At 40.8% G+C, this 19,354-nt stretch overlaps 1 protein-coding gene across 1 annotated transcript in view; it reads left to right on the top strand.

The window, feature by feature from the left end:
- The first annotated feature begins 6,447 nt into the window (after positions 1 to 6,447).
- The window catches only part of PATJ (PATJ crumbs cell polarity complex component), a 362,352-nt gene continuing 349,445 nt past the window's right edge, over positions 6,448 to 19,354 (top strand). Inside the window, exons 1-3 of the mRNA XM_080800388.1 lie at positions 6,448 to 6,585; positions 18,477 to 18,533; positions 18,635 to 18,801. Coding sequence (XP_080656514.1) covers positions 18,512 to 18,533; positions 18,635 to 18,801 — 189 coding nt within the window. The 5' untranslated portion in view covers positions 6,448 to 6,585; positions 18,477 to 18,511. The remainder of the gene's footprint in view (positions 6,586 to 18,476; positions 18,534 to 18,634; positions 18,802 to 19,354) is intronic.

Genomic DNA, 19,354 nt, shown 5'->3' with positions numbered 1-19,354 from the left:
CATTAGGAAAGATTACCAGTGAAGATGAAGCAAAGTATTTCTTTCCTTATTATGTTAACAGATTGTTCCACCCATCACAAAACTTCCAGAGGAAACTATCCTGGGGGTTCCTGCCTGGCTCAGTGGGTAGAGCATGCAATGCTTGATCTTGGGGGTGTGAATTTGAGCCTCACATTGGGTGTAGAGATTACTTAAAAAGATAAATAAATAAAATTTTGGAAACAAAAAAAAGAAAAAAACCAACCTGACTCCCCTTTCCATGGTTAGAACAGAAACATTAAGAGGTTAAAGATTGTTACCCTCCAGATTTTTTTCTTTTTCATTTGACTGTGATGGGCTATGTTTTCCTCTCATGGTAAGTTCATAATAGCAAAGCTCTGATAGATTTTTATTTTAAGTTTTATTTATTTATTTATTTATTTATTTAATTTTTAAAGATTTTTTTAATTTATTTGACAGACAGGGATCACAAGTAGGTGGAGAGGCAGGCAGAGAGAGAGGAGGAAGCAGTCTCCCTGCTGAGCAGAGAGCCTGATGCAGGACTCGATCCCAGGACCCTGAGATCATGACCTGAGCCGAAGGCAGAGGCTTTAACCCACTGAGCCACCCAGGCACCCTATTTATTTATTTTTAGTAATCTCTACACCCAATGTAGGGCTTGAGTTTACAACCCCCAGATGAAGTCATATGCCCCTCCCACTGAGCCAGCCAGTGTCCCTGGTAGATATTTAGCATGTCTGGAATACTGCTAAGTCCCTGCTTTTGTCTCTCAAGTACTTCTGCTTGTGTCCTCTCTTTGGTTCACCAGTCTAACTCCCTACCACCCAATTAACTTTGACTCATCATTCAATAAAACCTACTCTATGCCAAATACATTTCATCTTGAATGTTACGTTCAGGACCTAAAACTGACTCTATGAGGGTCTACTTCTCAAAAAAACAACATAGAATAAGTTGGCTTTTCTCAGTTTCACCATCAATATCCCTTCTAACAGGCTCAAAATTTAGAATCATCTCTACACTTTAGTTTTCTCCTTATTCTTCAGTAATCCCTTTATCTAATCAGTAAGCAACTGATAGTTTTAATTGTTCATTTTTTCAATCCTATGTTCTTACCCTACCTCAGGTCTTTATCATTTCCCATTTACCTTGCTTTACTGGCTCCTTTCTCCTCCTCCTTCTTCTTTTTCTTTTTTAAAGATTTTATTTATTCACTTTACAGAGAGGCAGTGAGAGAGGGAACACAAGCAAGGGGAGTGGGAGAGGGAGAAGCAGCCTTCCCACTGAGCAGGGAACCCAATGTGGAGCTTGATCACAGGACCCCGGGATCATGACCTGAGCCAAAGGCAGACTCTTAATGACTGAGTCACCCAGATGCCCCTCTTTCTTCTTTTCGATTCTAGGCCCTCTAAGTTTGTCAATCGATTTTTTTAATACTGCTTCTTTCATCAAAAAAAAAAGGAAAACCCATTATACCATATTCAAAATCTTATTCAAAATCCTACTTAATCTCCTTGGCGTTGTTGACCTTGAAAACAAAACAGTCAGTTACTTCACTAGCAAAATGTTTTGTGTGTGTGTGTGTTTGTTTTTGTTTTTGTTTTTCAGAAATAGCAGAGGAATTGCAATTTGAGGCATGCAAGCTATGGCAAACCATCCTCAAATCAGGAGAACAAAAGATTAATGCTACTTTATAGAGAAAAAGGAGGAAGCTGGGAGGGGATGCTTTGAACAAAGGTCCATTGGAGGCAAGTGAGAGTTCAGGGTGGTGATGGTTTCTCATTAGCTAACTTATGGCAGTTTCTCATTGGCTGGGCTATTGCCAGGCAAGGAGAAAATCTTCCTCCCCCTTGCTGGGGTAGTAAACTAGGCTTCTTTTGGGGGTCTTCATTATTCAGTTACAACGCATTTAGCCAAAGGAGTTGAAAACTTATGTCCACGCAAAAACCTGCACATAGATATTATAGCAGCTTTATTCATAATTGTCAAAACTTGGAAGCAATTAAGATGTCCTTCAGTAGGTGAATGTATAAACTGTGGTATATCCAGACAATGGCATATTATGCAGTGCTTAAAAAAAAGAGAGCTATAAAGCCATGAGAAAACATAGAGGAATCTTAAACGCATATTTCTAAAATAGTTTTTTTTTAACGATGTATTTATTTATTTTCAGAGAGAGTGCTAGCATAGGTGGGAGGGGCTAAAGGAACGGAGAATCCCAAGCAGATGCTGCACCTAGTGGAGCCTGACACAGGGCTTGATCCCAGGACCCTGAGACCATAATACCAGCTAAAACCAAGAGTCAGGAGTCCAACCGACTGCACCATCCAGCTGCCCAACTGACTATGCCACCCAGGTACTCCTTGAATGCATATCTCTAAGTAAAAGAAGCCAGTGTAAAAAATGCTATATACTGTATTATTCCAACTATCTGACATTTTGGAAAAAGCAAAACTACAGAGAGAATAAAAAGATTTGGGGCTCCTGGGTGGCTCAGTGGGTTAAGCCTCTGCCTTTGGCTCAGGTTATGATCTCAGCTCCTGGGAGGGAGCCCCGCATTGGGCTCTCTGCTCAGCAGGGGACCTGCTTCCCCCCACCTCACCCCCTGCCTGCCTCTCTGCCTACTTGTGATCTCTCTCTCTGTGTCTAATAAATAAATAAAATCTTAAAAAAAAAAAAAAAGATTCATGGCTGCCAGGAGTTGGGATGGAGTGGGGGATGAACAGGCAGAGGACAAGAGGACTTTCGAGGCAGTGAAAATATTCTGTATGATACTGTAACTGTGGATACATGTCACTATATGTTTGTTTAAGCCTCTAGAATGTACAACACCAAGAGCGGAGCTTTAATGTAAGCAATGGACTTTGGGTTAATTGGTCAATGGAGGTTCATCAGTTGTAACAGACATACCATTCTGGTGGGGGATATTGATACAGAAGGCCATGCATGTGTGGGAATGAGAGGTATGAGGGAAATCTTGATACCTTCCTTTCAGTTTTGCTATGACCCTAAAAGTTCTAAAAAGAAAAAAGGTTTTTAAAAGAATAAACATCAGAAATTAAATGTTATGATAGATACATTCTATTCAAAAGTTTTTCAGTGGTTCTTTAATTTTTTATAGATAAAGGATAAAGTTTTGTAACCTAAAGTTTCCAGAAATATTTTCTGGTCCTCCTCCATCTGCCCTGGTCTCACTTTATTTGCTACTCTTGGCTGTCTCCTGGTTGTCACCAGTATCTGTCAAGGTCATTCCCATCTATGTGTTGCTTCATTTATTGAGTACTTTCTGTGTGTCAGGTATATGCAATACATGCATTTCTTTCTTTCCAAAGATTTTATTTACTTATTTGAGAGACAGAACCAGCAGTGGGGAAGGACAGAGGAGGACAGAGTGAGAAGCAGACTCCCTACTGAGCGGGAAGCCCGACACAGGGCTCCATCCCAGGACCCAGAGATCATGACCTGAGCCGAAGGTGGACACTTAAATGACTGAGCCACCCAGGTGCCCCAATACATGGATTTCTTCATTTGACCTTCAAAACTACCATATGAAGTAAGCACTGTTACCTCAATTTCACTAATGAGAATTAGAAGGGTTAAGTAACTTGCCAAAATCACATATTTTCAGAAATGGTGGAGTCAGGTTTCAAGTTCAGATCTTCTGATTTCACAGAGGTGTTCTTAAAATTTTGGTTCATCTTCATCATTCTATAAATAAGACGCTCTTGAGGGTTCTCAGGGGTTAAAATAAACAAAAACCAACTCAGTATACCCAAAATGTTTATCATAGAGTAAACTTGTAAAACAATGCATTTAAATAAGTTAAAAAAATGTTTTTAAATTCCAGGTAAAAGCTAAAGGAAAGCTCACATTAAATCAACACAAAAATGTGGTGAAATTAGATGAAATGTGGTAGTGATGGTTTGCTGGGGTCCCCAGGAAGTAGCATCTCTTTAGAGGTGAGACTTGAGTCTAGCCCTGAGGGAAGGGTGGGGCTTTTCAGGACCTTCCAGCCTTGGGAAAGGGGAGAAATAACCCACAGAGAAGCCCTGGTGTGTGACTGCAAGGACCTGCACTAGGCTTGTTTGGAGATTAGGTTGAAGACTCTACAAGAGGGAGGAGAGTTTAAAGGATCTTGCATATTAAGCAAAGAAGCTTGAACTTTGTTTCACAATCAATTTAAAGTCACATTATTTTTTGGGTAAGAGGGAAAATATGTTCATAACCACCGTCAAATATTAGACGAAGAAGAGACCCAATGCTTCCCAGGTGATGCTTCAAGCGAGGTCTCCACCTATAAGATGTACCAGTGACTTCTCCATTTTACCTTTATCCCAAATAACCTGTTAAAAACCTGTTTCAGTCCTAAGAGATGCTTTCGACAGCGTAGTCTATTTTCTGCAAGTTCTGGGTTCATTCTATTTGGTAATCTAAGTTATCGTAGAAATGTATTTCCCTTAAGAGTTTCTTTTTTTTTTATTTTTTTTATTTTATTTTATTTATTTATTTTTTTTTTTTTAAAGATTTTATTTATTTATTTGACAGACAGAGATCACAAGTAGGCAGAGAAGCAGGCAGAGAGAGAGAAGGAAGCAGGCTCCCTGCTGAACAGAGAGCCCGATGCGGGACTCGATCCCAGGACCCTGGGATCATGACCTGAGCCGAAGGCAGAGGCTTTAACCCACTGAGCCACCCAGGCGCCCTCCCTTAAGAGTTTCTTAGTTCCTGAGAAGCCAGACCGGGCCTAGCAAGTAATATTTCCTTTAAAACAAGCAAACTAACAACACTGTTAAGTGCCAAGTGCTTTATCTTACAACAAATGTTCTTATGTTGCAATTGTTTTGTATATATGCCTCATCTTCCTTGAGGACAGGTATTCCTTTTTTTTTTTTTTTTAACATTTTATAGAGTCAGTCACAGTGCCTAACAAATATTGCATCTGTTCAATGGATACAGACCTGAAGACTGATTTTCTTTATGGCTAAAGCATGGAACTTATTATACAAAGTGAAAGGCCTATCATCAAAATTCTTAAGTTTGTTACAGGAAAGATAATGGAATAATTAAAGAGATTGGAATTATAGGTTTTATACACATCTTTCTCAATGTCAAGTTGTGATATCAAGAATAAAAATGTTAAAATGTATAGTGAAGTCAAACAGGACTTAAGAGTCAGAAGATCCCATGTGGTCCCAGACTTTGGGCAAATCATTTCACCAATAAGGAGTGCAGTTTCTTCACAGAGAAAATGAGGTATGGAAAATGAGGTAGGAAAGACGTTAGGGTTCCAAGCCCACGGCCAAGAAAGAATTCTTGAGATGTGTTTGGTGCAAAAAGGTGGTTTTATTAAAGCATGGTGACGGGACCTTTGAGCAGAAAAAGCTGCACTGGGGTTATGAGGAGTGGCTTGCCCATTATACACTTTCAAGTTGGGAGGGAATGAGGGATAGCTTAAGCCTCCAGGATCTGGAGGGGACTAGCTACTGTTGGGAAAGGTCATTTACTGTCCTTTAGTAAACCCTGTATCAGGGGTCATAGGCTTGGAGGATGATTGCCAATGTGTATCTTGCTGGGCAGACATAAAGGAAGTTTCCAAAGAAAAAATTTTTTTAAAGATTATGTTTATTTATTTGACAGAGAGAGCTAGAGAGGGAACACAAGCAGGGGGAGTGGGAGAAGGAGAAGCACACTTCCCTCAGAGCAGGGAGCCTGATGCAGCGCGGGATCCCAGGACTTTGGGATTATGACCTGAGCCATCCAGGCGCCCCAGGAATTTTTCTGTTTAAGTAGACTTACAGGATTCTAGGGGCCAGGCTAAGATTGCTGCTTGCCCTTAGCAAAGTATTAATATCCAGGCATCTGAGTTCCTAGAGGAAAGCCACTGCCTGTTTCGAGGACTTGTCAGTGGGCTATAGGTGGCAGGAAATTTAATATTTCTCCTCTGCCCTTATTTCCCGCATCAGTGTGTATAAGCTAGTGCCCTGCATATTGCAGACAAATACTGCCAGATTCCTTTATTTCCCCCAACTAAATTTACCCAGGTATACTTCTTACGAGTTTTATGTTGGGTTAGCAGATAATAGAAAAGGGAGAGATGATCAAACTGAAAGGAAAGGGACAATTAGATCTGACCATGTTTTCATCAACATCCTTTCATTAGCTTGCCTTTGAGTCTCCCTCTCTGCCCAGCCCTCTTACAACACCTGTCCGGCAGGGTCTCCCCACCCCATTAGCACCGGCTGCCCCCACCACCAGACGTTTCACCTGCCCACTGGGACCCCTGACTCCACCTTTTCCAGGCTCTTTAACCCTCCCTAGCCGAGACGAATTTCACCTGCCGAAAATAGGAAAGTCCGCCGCCCCCGCACTCCCCCTCCCCAGAGTCGGCCTCCAGCCGCCCAGGCTTCCCCCCGCCCCAGTCATCCGCGCCACCCCGGCGCCCCGCCCAGGGCGGGGAGGGTCGGTGCTAGGGAAGGGCCTGCCAGGTGAGGCGCGGTCACCCTGGCCCGTTCACTTCCGCCCAGGTGAGGGAGGGCCGGCGTCGTGCCCGCCCGCTCGCACGCTCCCGAGCCTCCGCCGGACCAGGTAAAGCGGGGGGTCCCGGCTATGCGGGCGCTCGCAGTGCGGCGTGGTAGTCCCCGCGTCCCGAGGCCGGCGGGGGGCAGCTCTTCTTCCTGCGTGGGAGCCCGCCTCCCCTGCCGCTGGCGCACTCTCCACCCGCCCTCTGGGAGGAGGTGGACACGGGAGAGCCAGGGCGCCGCTGGGCGCCCCTCCAGACCCACGGAGGGCGCGGGGCGCAGTCCTGCGTCTGGCCTGGGTGACTCCACCGTGCCCCTCCCCCGCCAGCTCCGTGCTGAGCTCCCCGCAGGCCGCCGGCCGCGGAGCCGCCCAGCCTCGTCAGGCCCTGCCGGCCCTCAAATCTCGGCCCACTTCTGTTCCGGGATTGGCAGGGATCAAATTTTGCACCCAGATCGGTGCCTGCGCTCGGCCCCAGAGCTGGGCGGAGTCTTTTCCTCCACTGGTGACGGTGAGGGGAGTGAACAGGTGGTGGCCTGCCACGGGGGCCCGGAGTAGGAGCGGGTTCCCAGATCTTATCTGAGAGGACGGCTTGGCTCCGGCCCCACCCGGGTGGTCACGTAGCCGAGTTCCCAGGCCGGCGGTCAGGCTTGGGCTCTGCTAGCCTCACATTTTAGACGGGGGAGGATCAGATGGAAAGTACTGTGGCCTCCAGGCTCTGGGGATATTGCTGGATTCCTGCTTTAAGTCAAGCTGAGGAAAACATTTTCAAATCCCCCCCCCCCCTCCCCTCACCCCGAGAAACCCGACCCTCGTGGCACACCTAGGAGGTGTGCCAAATTAATCTCCCCCAGGAGTGTTCATTTGGCACTTTGTCATATGTCCAGATGGCTCGTATCGTTTTGGATTCAAATTAGTTGTTTACTGGTTTGTCTCTGCGATTGAGAGCGTTCGCCTTTCAGGGCCCTGTTTCTCTAAGTTGCTTCTCAGGTGTGTTTAGAGTCTGGCCATTGATAGGTGCGCCACAAACAAGTGTTTCTTAATGAAGAAGCCTCTGGAGACCTAGAAGAAAAAGAAATCTCATTTACACCGACAGTGGTTGATACCGCATTCCAGAGTGTCTAAGCTCCTATAGACTGCCAGTTCGTTTGTACACATCTTTTTTTAGAAAAAAGCTAGTGGGTGTAAAAATTCAAATTGCTTCAGTGTGCAATATCAGGAAAAAGGGAGGATTGTGACTTTGAACTAAAATGAACTTGATGTTTCTAGGCCCCTACGGCGTATATAAGGATTATTAAAAATTTAGGATAATTAAAAAGTTAATAAATATCAGTGCTGGAAGGTACTTTATAAGATAGAATTTGTAAACTCTGTTCTGGAGAGATTTGCTAATCGAGATCCTGTTAACAGTCACATGAGATGTCCTTGGCATTAGAATAATAGTTGTGTTTAAAATGGAAAAAAAATTGTATTAAGCTCTTATTTGTGTTTAGAGGCCTTAGTATATTTATTTTATTATTTTTAAAGTAAACTCTACCCCCCAAGATGGGGACTCAAACTCCCCTCTCGGAGAAATCAAGTGTTACGTGCTCTACCCGCTGAGCCAAACAAGGCACCTCTGAAGGCCTTAGTAAGTTTAAGTCCTGTATTAATATTAAACTATAAAGCTAACCTATATTCACTGGAGAAAACTGGAGAAAATAGACAAACCTACCTACCACTGAAAGTAACCACTAATAAAATTCTGGTATATTGTCTTTTCGTTAGTATTCTTAAAAAGGGAAAGCTGTGTATTTTCCCGTGGTGAATTCACTACTAGAACCTTGTGATTCGTAGAGATTCAACATTCAGTAATCCTTGTAATTGCATTTTACTTAAAAACATTTTGTAGTGGTTCTTAGGCTAAATAGCCAAATAGTTTGAGTTTATGTGCTTTCTTTAACAAAAGTATATTAGGTTGGGGAGACCAAAATAGGGTTTAATTTGTAAAGATTTTGCTCACCTGGGTAGTAAATTTTTGAGAGAACTAGTCCACCTTTATATTCATGATTGCTTGACCATTGCTGTGGTTTTTTCATACTCAGATGTTTTTGCGCAGATTTGGATGCCTTTTCTTAAAGCCCTCATTTGAAGTTCTGATGCAAATAGAAATCTAGAGCCTGTCAATACCCTTATTTCAGTCACTGGGCTAGACCTGTACTGAAGATGAAGAGGCCACTTAACGTTTTGCATTCGTACAACTGTGCGGCCTGTGGAGTCCGGAGACATGGTATTGGATCCACTTACCGTAGGACTTGGCGAGTCACTTAACCCTGCTCCTCTGTTTTCCCATCTGTAAATGATCTACCTCCCTGAGCTTCCGGGAGGTTGAAATTAAATCCTCGTTAAGAATGTGTCTTATAAACTGTGAGTCATGATTCTCCCCCACTTTGCTCCTCCACCGTGATAACTTCTGCTGAAATTATGGAGTTGAACTATTTTTATTGGGAAGAACCAAAGTTTTGTGAATTACTTTGATAAGAGGTATTGAGACTATGTTAGCTGTTAAACCAAAAGTCTTTGCTAAAAACACTGTACAGGGATCTTTCTGGCAAGCCATGGGTTAATACTGTGCTGTCAAATTGGTTAACTCTTTGCACATGTGACTGTCCGGCACTTCATGTAGGGCAGATTGGGTGGGACACATGCTGCAAATGTAAAAGACATACCAGATTTTGAAGATTCAGTGTAAAGCAAAAAGTAAAATACCTCATTTTTAAAATATTATATACATCTTGAAATGATTGTATATATCGGGTGAAGTAAAATACATTACTAAAGTTAACCTTCCCTGTTGCTATTAACTTTTTTCATGCAGCTACTAGAAAAATTGAAGTTACTTCTGTGACTCACATTTTTCTGTTGAACAGCACTGGGTTAGGATTCAGTATGAGTATGTTTATCCTTGAGAGGGCTTAGTGGACTGAAGCACTTACATTCCTACTTATAAACGGGTTTTTCCAAATTCCCGGGTTATCAGCCTTCCCCCTCCTCCCTTCCCCCCCATATTTGTTGCATTACTGAACATTTTTGTTGTTCAGTCTTCTGAGAAATAATCATTACGGAGCACATAGCAAAATCTCAGCTAAAAAAATTATTAGTTTTTGAAGCTCCTGAAGTACCTTAAATAATTTTGATTGAAAGGAGAGGTGGTGGTGGTTGTTTATTGACAGAGAGAGATACCAAGAGACAGGGAACACAAGCAGGGGGAGTGGGAGAGGGAGAAGCGGGCTTCCTGCCAAGCACACAGCCTGATGTGATCTGGAGCTCAAGCCCAGGACCCTGGGATCCTGACCTAGTGGAAGGGAGACCCCCCAGTGGAGCCACCCAGGCACCCCAGGAGAGGTTGTTGATAACAATAGTAGCTACTCTGTATTGAAGGTACACTGTGTGCTAGAATGCATGTTTTCCAATACCTTATTTCTTCCTTTCAACGGTAAATATGTAGTAATTTTCATTAACTCTATTTTACAACTGAGAAATCTGAGGTAAAGGGAAATTTAAACAATTGGTGCAAGAACACAGAGCTGGTGCCAGCTGTAGATCCCCGGTCTCCAGGATTTCAAAGTTCCTAGGCTATAGAATCTTACTTATTTTATGAATTGCTGATTGAATCAACTGGAAAACAGTAGATTAATGAAGTAGGTATTTCATTCTAATCCTGTTTTTGTGTTTGTGACCAATAGGAAACAATCTAAATGCTTATTCGCGGGAAGATTGGGGGGAAAATCATGGATTCCTACAGTGGAATACTACTATTTAGTTGTTACAGTGAATGAAGAGAAGCTGCATATATCCTATATTCTCATGCTAATCGTAAAACTGTAAAGATAAGGTAAAACAAATTGCTGAAGGATATATAGTATGATCACTTATATAGTTTAAAAACATGTTGAACAACACTATTATAAACAAAGGTAGTTTGTATTTTAAGAATTTCAGATTTGGATTATCTGTATATTGATGATGTGGATTTATGGAGCTGCCTTCAGATTAAAAGAAGTTCGTAAGGGGCACCTGGTTGCCTCAGTTGGAGGAGCATACGACTCTTGATTTTGGAGTTGTGAGTTCAGGCCCCATGTTAGGTGTAGAGATTGATTAAATAAACTTACAAAGAAAGAAAAAGTAAACTCTCCGTGAGATGAGCATTCTCTCATGTTGGTCTTACTCTTAAAAACAAAAACAGAACCAAAAGTCCTGCCCTCTGTTTTGGTGCTCTGCACATCTTGCCTGGTTAGTAGGTAGCTTTCAGGGGCAGACCTGTTTTCATTTAGCTTTAATGCCTAATAGATGGGCGTGACTTTGACAATAGGGTCTGGGTAAGGCCCCTGCCTTGAAAAGGGCAGTCAGTCCCCTTGGAGTTACTTTCTGGAGTTCTAATGAAGCTCCAGGACAAGAGTGTGGTAGGAGAGAGAGGTGAATTAAGTGGATATTGAGGGTTAGGTTGACAAACACTCTCTCGCTGTTGAAAATGTGAAATATAGCCGGCTCTCATTTTTAAAGTCATTAACAGTTGACTTTCCCTCCTCCCAAGGTGAAATTTCTCCTTGTTTTTTGGAAATTGTAGCAAGTTCCCTGCATCTGCAAAATGGGGGTGATAATACTACCTTGTTAAGATAAATGAGATGTTTTACAGAATGTCCTTGCATTTGGTGCGTAGTAGACACCAAAAAGTGAATTATGTGATTTATTAACAGATTAAATGGTCTGGGGGAGAAGGTCAGGAGGAAGGAGAGGAGGGTGAACATTGATGGGAAGCCTAGTTTGGTGTATTTCACAATTTGCTAGGATTGTTTTTGAATACCACAAGCATGGCGAAAATGCCATCACCATATTTCTGAAGAGAAGGGCATACAGCCTACTGTGTGGAGAGCATTGAACAGAATATTTGAGGTGGAAACTAATCATTTATGAATGCCTGGGCCCTTTCAGTGAGGGACTGGCTACACAGAGATCCCTAACGTGAAAATTGCCCATATTTGGGTTTTTTGTTTTTGTTTTTGTTTTTTTGTCCATAATTAGAGAAAACTGCAGCCAACAGAAATACAAAAGCATACCATGAAACAGTTTAACTTTGTTCTCACTCAGTGGCCAAGTCACAGGCAAAATATTGATATGCATTGATTAACTTTGAATAGTTCAAAAAGAATTAGTATTTAGCCAACTGAATTATTGTGAAGAACTGACTCAATTTTCAGTTCTGATTCTGAGTTTAACACAGTATCTTTCATTTTCAATTTCAACATGTCCTGAATATCTAGCATTAAGTGCACTTAATTAAGCATTGGTTATGGCTTAAGCATATGGCCCCCAAAATATCAGGGTTGTTCTGGAATCATATATGTTCCCAAAATTCCAGGAATGTAGTGGTTTGGCAGTATATTATCTTTTGTATCTCAGGGATTACGAAAGGCCTTGTCATTTGATAAGGACACAAGACTGTGACAACTGTCTTGAATCTGTATTAGCATGGTAGCAGATGTGTTTACTTTGGCTAGGAGAGTTTGTTTCCCATTTAATTGCTACCTCACAAATGCTGACCTTTGGGGACAAAGGCGTGATAATTAGATACAACCTGAGCTTTTCACTTCAAAGGAAGCAGTAGAAACTGTAAGTTGTTGGGCGTCTGCGTGGCTCAGTCTGCTAAGTGTCTGCCTTCAGCTCAGGTCATGATCCCAGAGTCCTGGGATTGAATCCCGTGTTGGGCTTCCTACTCTGCAGGGAGTCTGCTTCTCCCTCTTCCCTTACCTCCCCTACTGCCCCTCATCCTCTTGCTGGAGCTCACTTTCTCTCTTGCGAAAATAAATAAAATCTCTCTTAAAAAAAAAAAAAAGAAACTTTAAGTTGTTTGTGGACTTATATTTTTGAATAACTTCTGAAATCGTGACTTCATTTATAGTTAATAGCTTTCAGATTGTTCAAACTCCCTCGTTGCCTCTGGCTCTGGGGAATTCCCAGTGAGGAGTATGTGATCTCCCAATTCATATCTGCATTTAGAGGCTGAATACCTGTACTTTGCCAAACTGATTGCCAGTGGTCTTTTTCTCCCAAATTTTCAAGATAGGAGTATAAGGTGTCTTGGGGTGTTCTATTTTGTGAGCTATTGGGAATCTGAAAAGTATGTTTCTCAGGGTCTTAGTTTGCTTAAATTCTTGAACGGAGGAGGTTAATAAATCTATTCAGTAAGTTTCCTCCACCTAGAAATTTAAATCAAGTTAAATTTCTATCTCTGCATCAGCTTCTTTTTTTTTCATATATTCCATTAATTGGTAATGGCTAAAGGCCTGGATATAAAGAAAAGCCACAATATTATAATAATTTCCTTCAGTCAAATCCTACAGTGAACCAGGCATGAAAAATTCATGGCTCAGACTGTCTTGATCAATGATGGAGTGGAAGCCACTGAGCATAATAACTACGCTTTCTCTGGAGGCCGTAGCACTGTGAGGACAGCGGCACATGGTGGCATTTTAATATCATCTATGACCGATCTAGGTGGCCCATCCCTGACAAGTTAGACTCCGCTTTACGACGTTTAAACAAACTTGAGATTCCTTGCTGTAAGCCCTGTTTGTTAGTCTAGTCAAATAGTTCAAGGTGGCTTGGTTGAAGATTTTAGCCTGTGTGCTGCTTACTGGTTGTTGAGCTGTAGAATTACTATATTTCTCCCTTCTGTCCTCATATTTTTAAGGCTTTAGTCCTCTTCCCTAGATATTACCTAACACCGTGGACTGTAGTAATTTTCCATGCCTGCATGGTGGACAGGGTTTAGCCCTTATTAAGTATGAGTCAGAAGGTTAAATTGCCAACCAGTTTCTTTTAACCCTTACTGAGGGATACTCCACCACCGTGGTTTCCAAAATGTACAGAAGGATCCATTGGGACGGTAGGAAGAGGACATAAAACCTTGCTTTTTAGTGTTTCTGTCTTACTGTCATGACATTTTAAATTTTATGTATAGTTTAAAATACATGACATGTAAATAATTGTATGTGTATATAATTATAAAAAATAAGGTGAATGGTCACCATATTCTCACTGATGGGAATGTGTGTTTAAAAATGTTTGAAGGCCACTAATCTATCCTGTTACCAGAATTACCTTTTTAAATAGAAATCTGGACTCAATACCTCCCAACTTAAAAGCCTTTAATTACTTCCTGTTGGTTACAGGATAAAGACCAGTCTACTTCGCATTATTTACAAGGACCCTCTCAAAGTCTATTTAAGTCTGTGCTTCTTAAGCTGTCAGGGGTAAGAGATCAGGGTTCCCCTGCACCCACAGTCTTCCAAGGACTGATATTTTTGTAATCAGTATTTTGTAATCAGTTATCAGAAAAAGGAATTGTTAGAAAAATGAAATTAAAAAAAGAAAAAGTAAGTCAAGGTTTTATTACTAAATTGGATAGATCAACATTACTCTGCCACATTATGTGGTTTCTAAATGCTTATTCCCAATTTTGGGACTTACCTCTTTGTGAGCCAAGCATCAATTTGCAGTCTACACTTGCAGCAGAAAAACAAACGAACAAAACAAAAACAAAAAACCCACACACAAACACAAAAACAACACTTTTTTTTTGGTCCTATTTTCAGAGACCTAGGTCATTTAAAGCTAATTAATACTGTCATAGAAATTCATGAGCTTTTACACCTGTGTATAGTAGTTCTCAAAATGTGGTCTGTGGGCTAGCAGTGTCAGGATCACATGGGAACTTGTTAGAAATGCAGATTCTCTGGTTCACCTCAGACCTGCAGAATCAAAAACTCCGGCTGGGGGTGGGAGGTGGGCGGGTGGGTGGCGCAGTGGGTTAGTTAGGGCCTCTGCCTTCTGCTCCAGTCATGGTCTCGGGTCCTGGGATTGAGTCCTGCATCGGGCTCTCTGCTCAGCAGGGAACTTGCTTCCCCTTCTCTCTGCCTGTCTCTCTGCCTGCTTGTGATCTCTCTCTGTCAAATAAAAAATGAAAACAAACAAAAAACTCTGGGGGGTGGGCCCTGGCAACTTTTATTTGTACAAGCCTTCCTGTTAATGCTGATGCATGCTAAAATTTGAGAACCACTTACCCAGGGTAGCCCTACATGTCATTCAAACTGTGACACTTAAAAATTTTTTTAAATTTGAAGACAAACCATAAAAGACTCTTAATCTCACAAAACAAACTGTGGTTGCTGAGGGGAGGGGAGTTGTGGAGAGGGTGACTGGGTTATAGACATTGGGGAGGCTATGTGCTATGGTGAGTGCTGTGAAGTGTGTAAGCCTGATGATTCACAGACCTGTACCCCTGGGGCAAATAATATATTCTATGTTAATAAAAATAATTAATAAAAAATAAAAAATAAAAAAAATTTTATAACTGGAAGTTTGTACCTGTTAATCAGCTTTATCTGTTTCAACCATCCCTCTACCCACCTCCTTTCTAGCAACCATCAGTTCTCTGTATTTAAGAGATTTTTTTTTTTTTTGGAGTACTCATTGTTTTGTTTTTTAGATTCCACAAACGAGTGAAATCATATGGTATTTGTCTTTGTTTTGTTTCACTTAGCATGATTCCCTATAGGTCCATCCATGTTGTTGCAGATGGCAAGGTCTCATTCTTTTTTTATGGCTGAATAATACCTGTTATATGTATATGCCTCTTCTTTTCTATCCATTCGTAACTGCAACAGTTTTGGGAGTGAAATGGAACAGCATCCATAACGATGCTGGGTAATCTGAGGTTGTTGTAGGCAAATGAGGGCAAATGACCACTCCTTTTACACCACATTCTTTCTCTTTTGCGAGAGAAGTTTCTGATGTGTTCTCTTGCCAGTGTTCCAAACATCCCCACGCAGATTTAGTCCGTCTCCCTTAGTGATTTCACTTAGCCCATGGCCCATACCACTGCAATTGATGGTTATGCCTTAGAATATAATTATCCTATTGTGTAGTCATTATCTTTGTATCTGCTTGCTCTCTCATTAGACCTTCTCAGCCATTATCTTTTTGCCTTTTTTAGTTTTTAAGTTACAAAATAAGACATGCTTTTAAAATAAAATTCAAGCAGCACTAAAATCTGTAAAGTTAAAGTAATTTTTTAAAAATCTCCTATCCCCATTTCTACTTTCTAGAATTTTTTTAAATTAAAATTTTATTTATTTATTTTAGAGAGAGAGAGAGAGTACACAGGAGGGGGTAGAGTCAGAGAAGCAGACTCCCCACTGAGCAGGGAGCCCAATTCGAGACTCGATCCCAGGACCCCAGGATCATGACCATGAGCTGAAGGCAGTCGCTTAAACAACTGAGCCACCCAGGCGCCCTACTTTCCAGAAGTTAATTACTGTGAAATTATCTTTCTCAATCTAGAAACCTACACACATACATATTTTTTTCTTATAAAAAGCAAATAATGCACATACCCTGAAACTTGCTCTTTTCCCTATTCAGTTGTGCCTGTTAGATAATGTCCTTGTGTTAACATAGAGGATTGAGTTGTCAAAGCATTCTCATGTGAATGAGATCAGACCTCACTGAATGAGCACCAAACCATACTCATGATTCAGTGGTTACAGGCAGGAGGTAGGGACAGACATTCCTTGCTAGAGGAGTACCCAGCCGAAAAATGGCACTTTTCTTCTTAGGACATTATCGACACACTTAAAATACCTAGTTACGTGTAGGTTGACATTAAGTCATTTATAAATATATTTCTGACAGACTTTAACCACAATTTTTAATTTGCTTTTGGGAGTAAAATTCAACCTTAGGACACATTTTTGTTTTGGGTTACTAGATAGGTTCTCAATAATATATATAGAAATGTTTTTCTCAAAGGAAACCTTTTGTGTTTGGGGAATCCTGAGTTTTATACTCCATTAGTTACACAAATAGAAAATGTCTATGTATCTTCTAGCCATGACCCATAAATCCATCCATTTTCAGATTATTTACAAAAAGCAATTAAGACATTTCCTGACACTTAAAAATGAGGGGCTGTTACCTATCAAAAACCTTTAGGGTGTTTGCAAGGGGTTCTGGTTATCAAGCTGGGAATCCTTCCCTGAAGGAGGGAGCCACAGGCTTACCCGCTAACTGATTCCCTCCCCTTCTCATTTCAGTGGATTCAGACCTACTTTATTAGAATGCCTGATTGCTTTTGCCAGATTAATTTTTCCTTGAGTTTTGTTCATAACAATGAAGTAAATATCCTTGTACAATACATCTGTGTGCCCTTTTACAAGTATTTCTTTTAGGGAGACCCTCAGAAGTAGCTCTTCTGGGTAAAAGAGAATGCAAATTTAATGTATGGATAGCTATTGCTAAAGTTGCCCTCCTAAAAGATTGTGCAAATTTATATTCCCACTTGTTTTCTCATGACCTCTAGAATACATGCTATTATTAATTTTTAAAAATTGCCAGTCTGAGAGTAAAAAAATTGCATCTCCTAGTTTTAGCTTGCATTCTTTCTTTCAGAGAGGTTGATCTCTTAATGACCACAGACAGAGCTGCTCTTGTCAATCCTCTCGGACCTTAGGCTACTATAGAAAAGGATAGTGCCATTGTAACGGTCTTTTGTTACTGTTACCTGTCAATGGGTAGTTGTAAAGTTTGCACAGTTGAGACGCTGAGCTCATCAGTAGCGGTTCTGTCTGTTCAGCAGTTCAGTGAACATTTGGATGGAATACATGGACCTTTTATCAATGCAGATGGCATCCGTTACTGGGTTTTAATACCCTTTCCTACTTAGTGACCTTGAACTAGAAGATGAAGACCTCATTCAGCAACTGTATGCAGAGTTGATGTAAGAGAATTTTCACCGTATAGTACTCCTGTTTCTTTGATGGTTCACTACAACCTGGTATACCATTAGTATAAATGACCACTGTGAAAGTACCAGTTTGGTCCTCGCAGAGGGTTTGCTGGAATTTTGAGTTGTGATCATATTACATTTTAGGTTAGTTTGAACAAATCACTGGAATTAAAAATACAGATAATGCTAATATGTTGGGTGATTACCTTTTGGAGACTCAGATGACTAGTAGGAATCTGGGACTGTCTGTGCTGCTTAGGGTTTTTTTTCCCCCTAATCTCTCCAAAATCTTCTTCACCTCTTAATGTAGATGTTCTTTTCCAGCCCAGGATCCTTTATTTATTTATTTATTTTTTTTAATACACAAAATCAACTTTAAGTATAATTTGTAATTTGTGTACAAAAAATACTGATTTAAAATATGTAAGTCAATGAATTTGGACAAATGTATACATCTGTATAAACAGAAAGTACCCCATTCAAAACTTAGAACATTTCCATCATCCCAAAAAACTCCTTCAAATCCTTTTCCAGTCAGCTCCTTTCTACCCTGCCCAGGTAAACTAATCTATAACTATAGATTGAACTTCTTGTGGATGGAATCATACAGTCTGTAACCTTTTTTTATTTGGTTTCTTTCCCTCAACGTAGTATTTTTGAGATCAATCCGTGTTTTGTATATTTGTAGTTGTTTTTCGCTTTCATTCCCGAGAATTCTGTTTACATTCTATAAATAAAAATGCTACCAATATTCATGTATAGGTCTTTTGTGAGTTTGTATTTTCACTTTTCTTCATAAGGATTTAGGAGTAGAAGTGCTGAGTCATACGGTAAGTGTATTTTTAACTCTGTAAGAAACTATCAGACAACTTTTCAAAGTGCACGTGCCATTTTGCGTTTCTACTAGTGATGTTGAGAGTTCCAGTTGCTTCATGTTTTCATCAACACTCAGCAAATTGTGTGTTTATCTTTCTAGTTTGAGGCAACCTAGTGGGTTACTCTAGTTTTAATTTGAATTTGAGTGAAGCCTTTTGATGAAGCATGTTCTTGAGATTTTCTATAATTTTTTTACAGAACTATAGACGAGTATACACTAATGGAAAATCATCTTTTGTGTTTTAAAATTTTTCTTTAGGTTTCTTTAAAAGGGATTGAAGACAATTGTTCAAAATGCCTGAAAATCCCGCTCCAGGTATACTAGATATGTACTTCTATCAGTAAATTTATTACTGATTCAGAAATGGAAGGTACAATGGGATTAACTTGTGCTCTGATTATCCTTCTTCAAACAAGATAAACTGCAGGTCCTACAAGTTCTTGATCGCCTAAAAATGAAACTGCAGGAGAAGGGAGACACATCACAGAATGAGAAGCTCTCTCTGTTTTATGAGACACTAAAGAGCCCTCTCTTCAATCAGATACTCACACTTCAGCAGTCCATCAGGCAACTGAAAGGGCAAGTAAGTTACTCATCAGGGTTTTACATGTTGGTATATTCAAACCAGCAAAGAAACATGGAAGGAGACAGAGACGGACAAACTCTAAGTGCACTTAATTCAGCAAGAAGACTGTACTGGGACTTGTGAACTGTAGGTAGCACTGGCGTGGATAGTTTAGGAATATTTATGGGGGTTTCCTGGCTGGCCCACTCTGTAGAGTATGTGACTGTTTATGTTGGGGTCTTGAGTTCAAGCCCCACGTTGGGCATAAAGCCTACTTAAAATGTTCATGATAAATGTTGTGTTTGGTTTTGGAATATAATTTGTACTTATTTAAATAGGCGGGGCTCAATCCCAGGACCCTGGGATCGTGACCTGAGCCGAAGGCAGACACTTAACACCGAGCCACCCAGGCACCCCAAGATTTATTTATTTTAGAGAGAGAGAGAGCACATTAGCTGGGAAAGGTCAGAGGGAGAAGGAGAGGAGAGGGAGAGAGTCTTAAGCAGACTCTGTGATCTCACAACTCTGAGATCTTGACCTTAGCCAAAACCAAAAGTCAGACACTCCATGG

The sequence above is a fragment of the Martes martes genome, assembly GCF_963455335.1.
Source record: "Martes martes genome assembly, chromosome: 4".
Lineage (NCBI taxonomy): Eukaryota > Metazoa > Chordata > Mammalia > Carnivora > Mustelidae > Martes > Martes martes.
The sequence above is the reverse complement of the archived record's forward strand: the minus strand, read 5'-3'. Positions and strand labels throughout refer to the sequence as shown.